The sequence below is a fragment of the Urocitellus parryii genome, chromosome 11, assembly GCF_045843805.1.
Source record: "Urocitellus parryii isolate mUroPar1 chromosome 11, mUroPar1.hap1, whole genome shotgun sequence".
In the NCBI taxonomy this organism is placed as follows: Eukaryota; Metazoa; Chordata; class Mammalia; order Rodentia; family Sciuridae; genus Urocitellus; species Urocitellus parryii.
In genome coordinates, this window is record NC_135541.1 from 109,370,340 (window position 1) to 109,380,737 (window position 10,398).

Sequence of the window (10,398 nt, forward strand, 5' to 3'; positions counted from 1 at the left end):
AGGCTGCAAATTATTGCTCAAGGGGAATACAAGGTAAAGACGAATAAGCTGTACTTTATAGGTCATACTATCTAGTTGTAGGTTGTAGGGGTTGAAGGAAAGAAGATTGGAATCCTTCTTCTAGTAGTGAGATCCCCCAGGGATAGTTTCCTTGGGGGAATCTCCCTCTGCGTGACAACCATGTAGGATTGGGAACTGACAGGTTTTCTTACAAAGAATCTACTTTGTGCACTGTACTGTAGTAAGAGTTTGGAGAACAAGATGAAAAGAAGCAGAATAGCAGATCTTTGTCTATCTTAAGGTCTTAACAATCTAGGCAAGGAATATATGTGCTGTAAAGAGTGAGATATAAATCATACATACATGCCAAGGGCCCTCAGGAAAGGGGGCTTAAACTAGAAAGCCCTTTCCTGAAATGGATAAAGGAATTCATGGATATGGATTCCTGCAGAGTAGATTTCCAGAAAAGGGCAGAATGAGAGAGCAAGACTAGAGAATAATTGAGAGGAGGAAGTTCAGGGAGAGAAACTTAGAGGGTCATGACTGTAAGCTGAGGACTTGAACTTTGATACAACAGTGCCCAGAGAATCATTCTGGGCTCCAGAGCAAAGAAACTTTGTGATTAAATTAATGTTCAAATACTTTTGTTCTGCTATCTTGCTTCCTACAGAGAGATGATAGAACAAGTACAAAAAAGTTTCAGAACTAGCCTTTATCAGAAGGCTGGATTAGGGACCATCTGAGAGATAACACAGGGGAAAATGGCCTAGTGGGTGGCAACACATGGTCATGCAGGACAGAGGGGAGACAAAGAGCTCTAATACTGAGTCAGGAGGCCTGGTAGGGATGTCACTCAGGAAGGGGGAGTATTGACTAAAACCTCATGAGTTTGGTTTTATACAAATTTCATATGCAGTAGAACATTTAGAAGGAAATGTCCTAACAATAATTGGAGCCAGAGATCTGAATTGAGAATGAGAAGTCTTGGCAGAAGGGCTTGCTGGTGAGTCATCTGCCAACCGTCCCATCACCAGCGCCTGAGGTGGAGGGGTGGTAAAGAGGCCACTAAGGTAGGTGCATGTCATTATGCTTTGTAAATGACAATAACATCCAGAGGAATTAATCAGGGCTAAACATCTCTTCCTCCTCAATAAGATATTTTTGTCTTCACGGATGACTCAGTCAATGAAAAGGTGCTTGAATTTATACAAATATTTGAATTGTGCAGAGTTGGTTTTTCTACAAGTCTGTCAATGATATCTCTGCTCTCTTGTAAGCCAGCAAATGATTGCCTTTCACCAAAGTAGTAGAAAGAAATAGCATCATGGGCTGGCACCATTGAGTGTTGCTCTCTGTGGCTGCTGCTGCAGGCTGCTTGACCCTTGTTAGGAACACAGGCACACACACGACCAAACTCCCACACCACTGGGGGATTATCTCACCTGTTGTACCAATAACTTTGCATGTTTTTGTGTGGCCAAGGCATATTATTTTAGCATCAGGTAAGGGGAGAGTGGCAGGAGTACCCAGATGATGGCAAAGAAAGAGGAGACACAAGAGGAAGCCTTTGAGTTCAGCAGCTGTAGGTGGCTCCGCCTTTTGATCTCAGAGTCTGTAAAGGGAGAGAAAAAAAGTTCAGGGTCATCTAAGAGAAGCTGAATGTGTTCTTCACGTGATTGTTAGCAAAGAAAAGAACCTGTAGACCTGTTCCTAGCACAAGCACTTTTGTACCTCTTCCCCCACCTTGTTGCAACTGGCTTAGAAGAAGAACATTCCCTTTCTTCAAAAGAAATCCCATTCCATCCTCACTCCAGGGAACACTCGCCAAATGAAAAACTATACCAATAAAGGAACTGTTATTGGTCACCACATAAAGAATAGGCTAGGTGAACCGCCACAGCCAGTCCTTGGTTTTGGACGCATTCTTTGCCCAGGCGTTGACCTTTACAGGTCCTGTGTCATCAGCTTTCATCACACCTCTATGAAGGGACGAGGAATTATAGTTTTCATTTTGAAGGAGAAAAAGGTGGAAGTGAAGAAATAAAATTACTCTTCTTTTGCTCTCCAAACTCATTTAGTTCGTTTCAGTTCTGTCGCTTACTTGGCTGTGTGCTTTAGACAAGTTACTCGATATACATTTGCTCCAATTTCTTCCTCCATAAAATAGGGTTAAAATAATAGTAACCGACTTTATAGGGTTCTGTTGAGGACTAATGAGGGTTAAGTACATATTAAGTACTTAGAGTAGTGCCTGCACATAGTAACCACTCCATAAGTATTAGCTATAGACACAGCGATAATAGTAGCCCCACTGAACCCTAATAATCTTTCCTTCCATGTTCATCAAGGATGAAGCTCTTTTCTTAGCTTAACTCTGTCCTGAGTTCCACATCTGGATTTACAGTTGCTACTAAATATGTCAGTTAAAATATAATTGTTCAGTAAATATTTTTGAGCGCCTACTGTTGGGAATCCAAACAGTCCAATAAATTACACCCTCTTGCCAGCCTTGCTCAAAAGCAATTACAGAGAAGGACAAAAAGATGAAGGCAACTGAAAGACCAAAATATCGCCTTTATTGCCCAAATTCTGAAAATATAAAAGGGTGTTTTGTAGGCAAGCAAGTGGGCCATAGCCCAGACTCCTCCCTAGCGGTAGATAAAATCAGAGCGGGGCCAGCTTCCTTCTGCTAGGGCAGATTCTACCCCTGAAAAACCAATGGCTTGGAGGAACAGAACAGAATATATACTTCCCAAGAGTTAGCCACAGAGAAAGGAGAACAGAAGGCGCTAAGCTACAAACGTCCAGTGTCTCCTTCTGTACTCATCAATCAGATAAACTGTTTCCCCCTTCTCTGGGAAGGAGTGAAAGAGGGAGGAAGAAAGAGGCTAAAAAGATTACATATGTTACATACATAGGATCCCTTTTGATAGAAGGAAATATGTGGAGTAGGGATGTGTTTTCTCCCCAAACCCATTACGTGCTGGGTAATGTGCCAACCATCAAACATCTCTTCCTGTATACACCATGGACATTCTTTTCTTTTTCTTTTGCTGGTAGCCTTACCAACTTCCTAAACAGCCTGGGTAGAAATATCAAATCCATTTTGATTTATTTCTCTTGACCTTCACATTTGCATCACTAAGGCCGGTAGATGGCTTTCTTCAAGTATCTTGATTCTTCTTTCTTTTCTTTCCCAGTTATTATATATATAACTGCTCCAGTTAATATGCTCATAATTTCCTCCCCAGGACCATTGCCATAGGCTCCTGACTTCAAGACTTATTATTTTACCCACACCATTTTTCTTCTCCTTCCAGAACCCAACTTGAACTTTGCCTTATTTACTGACCCACTCCAGTAATAATTAACAATTCTCTCCTGCAGGAACCCTATCTATACTGTGATAAACTTTTCTTATTATATTTGTGCTATTAATCTCAGTGTCTCGTGGTGCTTAAAAAATGCTGTGAACATAACACCTGGCACATAATATATACTTCTTGGATGAATGACTGAAATTACCAGTATAGTTAGAGAATAAGAGATTTACATCCTATGACCGCCTTCAGTGGCTTCAAAGCATGTATGGAGTTCTTACACTGTGAATAACAAGAAGGAATTCTGTTTATTTTTTTTAATTTTGAGCTATTAAAAGTTGTATTTCTTGCCAGGCATGGTAGTGCAGGAGGCTGAGGCAGGAGGATTGCAAGTTTGAGGCCAGCCTCAGCAACTTAAAGGGGCCCTAAGCAATTTAGTGAGTCCCTGTTTCAAAATAAGAAATAAAAGGGCTGCTGGGGCTGGGGATGTGGCTCAAGCGGTAGCGCGCTCGCCTGGCGTGCGTGCAGCCCGGGTTCGATCCTCAGCACCACATACAAACAAAGATGTTGTGTCCGCCGATAAAATAAAAAAATAAATAAATATTAAAATTCTCTCTCTCTCCCTCTCTCATTCTCTCTTAAAAAAAAAAAAAAAGAAATAAAAGGGCTGGAGGTGTAGCTCAGTGGAAAAGCATTCCTGAGTTCAACCCCTAGTACCAAAACACAAAAGAAAAAGTACAAATACAAGTTTTGTTTCCTTCAAGTATCTTGATTCTTCTTTCTTTTCTTTCCCATTTCTACGGCTCCAGTTAATATGCTCATAATTTCCTCCCCAGGACCATTGCCATAGGCTCCTGACTTCAAGACTTATTATTTTACCCACACCATTTTTCTTCTCCTTCCAGAACCCAACTTGAACTTTGCCTTATTTACTGACCCACTCCAGTAATAATTAACAATTCTTTCCTGCAGGTACCCTATCTATACTGTGATAAACTTTTCTTATTATATTTGTGCTATTAATCTCGGTGTCTCGTGGTGCTTAAAAAGTGCTGTGAACATAACACCTGGCACATAATATATACTTCTTGGATGAATGACTGAAATTACCAGTATAGTTAGAGAATAAGAGATTTACATCCTATGACCGCCTTCAGTGGCTTCAAAGCATGTATGGAGTTCCTACACTGTGAATAACAAGAAGGAATTCTGTTTATTTTTTTAATTTTGAGCTATCAAAAGTTGTATTTCTTGCCAGGCATGGTAGTGCAGGAGGCTGAGACAGGAGGATTGCAAGTTTGAGGCCAGCCTCAGCAACTTAAAGGGGCCCTAAGCAACTTGGTGAGTCCCTGTTTCAAAATAAGAAATAAAAGGGCTGGGGGCGTAACAGTGGAAAAGCGTCCCTGAGTTCAACCCCTAGTACCAAAAAGCAAAAGAAAAAAGTACAAACGCAAGTTTTATTTCTTCAAGTATCTTTTGATTCCTCTTTCTTTCCCATTTCTATTGCTCCAGTTAACCATTGCCATAGGCTCCTGACTTGAAGGCTATTATTCTACCCAAACCATTTTTCTTTTCCTTCAATAACCCAACTTGTTCTAGTACTGACACTTGGAAGTTCCGATGTATCTGATAAGCATATAAGGAAAAGAGGACCTGTTCACTGAATACAAGGTATTCTCAATGTCTAGGTTGTGTGTAGTCATTGCCTTTTCTGCCAAAAGGCATTAATTATGCACTGTGGAGTTGTTTTTTTGTTTGTTTGTTTTTTGGGGTTTTTTTTTGTTGTTGTTGTTTTTAACTGAAATTTTAAACTGAATTTTGTAAATAGCCAATGTTCATTTCCCCTTCTCTTCTGGCCAGGCCTTCCATGAGATCCTGCACACTGGTCTAGAGATGTCAGCTTACCCACATCAACCTGGTCAGTCCTTTTGGGGAATGTAGAATGGCACTGATAGACTGAGGTTCCGTCTGTTTACTCACCTGTTTGACCGAGACTTTTTGATTTTAGAGCTTTTGGTAACCACATTTTCCCACATAGAAACTAAAAGAAGGTGGAGTAAAGAGAGAATCACATAGAAAAGAGAGACGAAGAATCCCAATACAATTCAGTTCCTGGTTTCAGCTGTTTCTGAAGCAAACTGCCCTTTTTAACTTGGGTTCCATGACACAACCCAGGACTCTGAATGAATCCTTCCTTTTAGCTTAGACTTATTTATTTGAGTCATTCTCGGTTAAAGGTAGCTAAGAGATCTAACCAGGACAGTCCCCAATTTTTTTTCAAAATAGCTCTCTCCCCCCCACATATATTTTCATTAGATAATTTTAAAATGTAGTAAAAAAAATCACATTTACCATCTTAACTATTTTCGAATGTATGGTTCAGTTCTTTGAAGTATATGCACATTGTTGTAAAACAGATCTCTCGAGCTTTTTAATCTTGCAAATCTGAAACTCCATATCATTAGACATCAGCTTGTTCCCCACCTCCTCCATCCCACCTGTGGTGGTTTTTGTGAGTTTATCTACTTTAGAAGACTCATATAAATAGAATCATATAATATTGGCCTCTTTTTTTGGTAGCTAAACTTCTTTATCTTAGCATAGTTTCCTGAAAGCTCATCCATGTTATACCATGTGATAGGATTTCTTTCTTTTTTTTTTTTTTTTTTTAATTGGGGATGGAACCAAATCCTCGTTCTACCATTGTTTTAATACAGGATCTCATTAAGTTGCCCAGCTTGGCCTTTTGTGATCCTCCCAAGTTGCTGGGATGACAGGTGTGTGCCGCCACGCCCAACTGATTTTCTTTTTTTCAAGGCTGCATACTATTCCATTGTATGTATACACCATAATTTTTCTTTAATCCATTCATCCATCAATGACATTTTGTGTTGCTTCTACCTCTTGATTGTTGTGAATGATGCTATTATGAACATGTGTAAGCAAATATCTCTGTGAGAGACTTTGAATTCTTTGGGATGGATACTCAGAAGTTGGATTACTATATCATAGATTCCATATGGTTTTTTATAATGGTTGCACAATTTTACAATCTTGCCAACAGTGCATGAGAGTTCCAATTTCTCAATATCCTCACCAACCCTTGTCATTTTCTGGGACTCTTACGTGTATGATAGTAGCTATCCTAATGGGTATGAGGTGATATCTTATTGTGGCTTTAGTTTGCATTTCTCTGATGATTAGTGATTTTAAATATCTTCTTCATGTGCTTTTGGGGCATTTGAGTATCAAATTTTGAAAAAAAAAGTCTATTCAAATCCCTTGCTCATTTTAAAATTTGGCTATTTGATTTTTTGTTGTTGAGTAGTAGGAGTTCTTTACATAATTTGGATATTAACACCTTATTAGATATTTGATTTGCAAATATTTTCACCCATCCCATAGATTTCTTTTTCATATATATAATTTTAAATAAAAATATAAGCTGTTATGAATGTGATTTAGTCAGTTAAATTCAGCAAACATTTACAGAGCACTTCAAATGAGCAAGATATTTTCTGCCTAGTTCCAGGCTTGATATAGATAGCAATTCTCCTGACAAACTCCTTCCTCTACAGTTTGAATTCAATTTAGCTCCAGGAGGGATTTCTGAAACATCATAATTTAGTCTGTGCATTTTCTTGACACTAGCTCAACCCTAGGTTTTGTATGCATTAAAGTACTGCAGGAAGTGAGGATGTGGGTCTAGGGTCCTGGGAGCCCAGCTCAGTCCAGGGATTTCAGATTAATTCTGGACTAATATTAGTGAGATCATGAGTCAGTCCCATAGGGGCGGAATAAAATGGAGTCAGAGTCTAGATCTTGTCTTTAGATTCTCAAAGGCAGATTGGAACCAAACCAGTTTGGGGGAACTTAGAGTGTAGTTATCAACGAGATATATCAAAGATGTCAAATAATCACCACTTCCCCACAACCATATCAAAGTAGTTCTACTAAGTTAGACAGAGCCTCAGAGTCTCCAGAAAACCAGTCCATGAGAATGCATACAAGATGAAACCCAATTGTCATCTTTAACTATAGGCTACAAATATTGTGCTGTGTTAGGCTTTCTATAACATAAGGCAATCCAACCTGGAATCTCGAGACCAAGGTCTCAGTGAGAAAGACTCTAGAGAATTTTTCGGACCCTATCATATAACATCTGTTAAATAAATGGAATTTTAATGTAGACATTATTTTCCCCACAATAAACTCATACATAAAGCATGGAGAGGACTGGGGATGGTGCTCAGTGTAGAACACTTGTCTAGCTGGTGTGAGGCCCTACGTTCGAGCCCCAGCGTCACAGAGGGAAGAAGCATGGAATCAACCCACCTGTCACTTTGATATCCCCTGTGGCTTTGGCAATGTTGTTTTCAATCATACAGGAGTACGTGTTGTTGATATTGACGTTGTAGAGCACCGAGACAACCTTCATGGTCACATTCTCAGAGTTCAGCTCAAAGCTAGTGTTGGAGACTTCTGAGAAGTTGGCTCCCTGATTAACTTGGGATGCCCAGACCACTGTGGGCTGGGGAAACCATCGGGGAGCCTCACAACGCAAGTTCTCTGAACTGGCATTATATTCCACGTTCATCTCTGGCATGCTGAAGGCTGCAGAGTCAGAGGTTAAAAAGCACAAACGTCAAAGTCAGACAGATAAGACAGACTTGAATTGCTAGGTCTCCAAAAGCACAAAAGGTTATTACTATCATTGAAGTGACTCAGTACTTCCCCAGGGCAATGTCTGTTCATGGCCCATTTTACTGTAGATGCAAATGATGGTGTGCTCATAGTGGTGCTATACATGACATCCATTGGCTAATCTCACAAACCCCCAGGACCTAAGTTTACGATATATGATTGTTACATCAGATGATGTCCTCTAGTAAGATGAGCTCCAATGATTACAGAAAAGCTTATTTCTTAGGACAATTGGACATTTTTTTCAGGAATCTTTGGAATCCAGCCTTCTGGATTTTATGTATTGTTCTTCTTGGAGGATAAAGTTAGGTCGGTGGGGGGCGGGAGTGGAAAGAGAGAAAGAACAGAAACAAACAGTATTCACCTGTCACCCACAGACGTTCCATTCATGACCTTTGTCATCATGAGGACTTGGAGACTGCTTGGGTTAGAGATTGTATAGCCCTGGTATCCAGGAATAGAAATGGGCATTTTTTTTTCTAAAATACTTTTCTTCACTTAAGAAGTCACTGCATTTTGAAATTAAGACTAGTTCCTCTTTATGTAGGCAGAAAGACACTTGTAGAAAAAAAGTGTTAGGTCCTAGACTTTTTAATTATGCCCAAAGAGCAAGACACAATTTACTATTTTATTTAGCATTTTCTTTTGACCAGGAATGGACTAGTGCTGAGTAAGCATGAAAAGAAAAGTCTTTATTTTGCCCTCTCTGAGCTTGTTATCTAGCAGAGGAAACAAGACTCACGTTCTTGGAGCAGGTAGGGAACAGGTCCTGGGGGATGACGTGGGATTTGAAGTGTACACAACAGTGAGCCACCATTTTTACTGAGAGTGTACTTTCTGCTAATGCTTTATCCCAGCTCTTATTTAATTTGATTGTCAGAAGAATCCTGTGGATATCTACTATTACCCATATGTAAAAATAAACTTTTAATTTTGAAATAATTTTAGATTTATACAAGAGGAGCAAAGATGGTTCAAAGAGAGATCCTGTACATTCCTCTCCCAGTTTCCTCCATGTTTATTAAATCATCTTAAGTAAACATTGCACATTTGTCAAAAATGAGAAGCCATCACCGATACATTGGTATTAACTAAAACTAGACTTTAGTCTATCTATCTAAGCCCCTGGTATATAAATTCAGAAAACATTTATTAAACTGGGTAGGCAAAGAAGGGTGATTTCATTGGGAAGGTACTATTGAGTGTATAGAAAAATTTGTTTTGCTTATTTCCCTTGAACTTCTGCAAAAGTTCCACTATCTCTAGAAGGACTCATTCCAGATGTGGGCTTGGGCATAATCAGCATAGTAACATCCCCAACAAGATTGTAGACTTTTCTTATTAGGAATAGTGAAGGTCACTATAAAGAGACGGTGTTTATTCTGGTAAAATATCTTAGGAAATATACCTGGAAATTCAGAAAGGGAAAGAGCCAAGAACAAAAGATTTCAAGTCCTAATATGATAGTGGGTTACTCTGGGTGCTGATGTGGATCTTGACAAGATGGCTACTAAGAGAGCTCAGAGGGATTTGTCTGATATTGGTCATTCGTGAGGACAACATGGTATTTCATCAGCAATTCATGCTCTTCAGCTCAAATATCTCTTGGTACTTTCTTTCCCTTTCAACCAAAGTAACTCACCTCCAGTTTTATACTCCAGGTTAGCATTCCCTTTGCCTTTGGTAGTGGTGATGTGACACTTGTAGGTGCCAGCATCTGTGAGTTGCACTTTTTTCAGCCTCAAGGAAGCATTGCCAACGATCACTTGATCAGCAAACACTGCTGTCCGGCCTCTGAACATTTTATCCTGGTCTGAAGGATTATCTTTGCCTTCTTTGAACTCATGGACCAAACCCACAACACCTTCCTTCTGCCACTGTATCACAATACCATTCAATTTGATATCAGGTTCAAAAGTGCAGCTCAGGATTCCATCTTCTCCAATGTTCCCCGCTGAGGTGAAGGTAGTGACTGTGATGGAGTGTTTCCCTGCAACCCAGGAGGCAAGGATCAATACCAAGGGAAGCCTTGGAACTTCTGCAGCCAAACCCTTTATTACTAAAAGCCAAGCAAATATTTCTGCGATAAATGAAAAATATAGAACGGGAAAGGCATTTTTTTAAAAAGGGAGATGAGAATGTAAAGAACAGGAAGACAATAATTTTAATATCTACACCAGATCTGCCATACCCAATAGCTTTTGTAATACCAATCAACCCATTGAGAGGCGGTAAGAGGAAAACCCATGGGATTTGGGGTTTGAAGATTCTCATTCAAGTCTCATTACCATTTGAACATCAAGTCTGGCTTTGATAGTTAATAATAAGTCATGTAGGCCCTCTGATTCTCAGAAAAATGGAGGTAATTATATCT

The 10,398-nt window shown here is 39.6% G+C and overlaps 1 protein-coding gene across 1 annotated transcript; it reads right to left on the reverse strand.

Moving 5' to 3' along the window:
- Positions 1 to 1,487: 1,487 nt before the first annotated feature.
- Positions 1,488 to 9,826, reverse strand: Vtcn1 (V-set domain containing T cell activation inhibitor 1). The gene is made up of 3 exons (XM_026407290.2): positions 9,667 to 9,826; positions 7,656 to 7,934; positions 1,488 to 1,612 (listed from the first exon to the last, which is right to left on the reverse strand). Exons 1-3 carry the CDS (start codon positions 9,824 to 9,826, stop codon positions 1,488 to 1,490), a joined length of 564 nt encoding a protein of 187 aa, XP_026263075.2.
- Between the last annotated feature and the right edge of the window lie 572 nt (positions 9,827 to 10,398).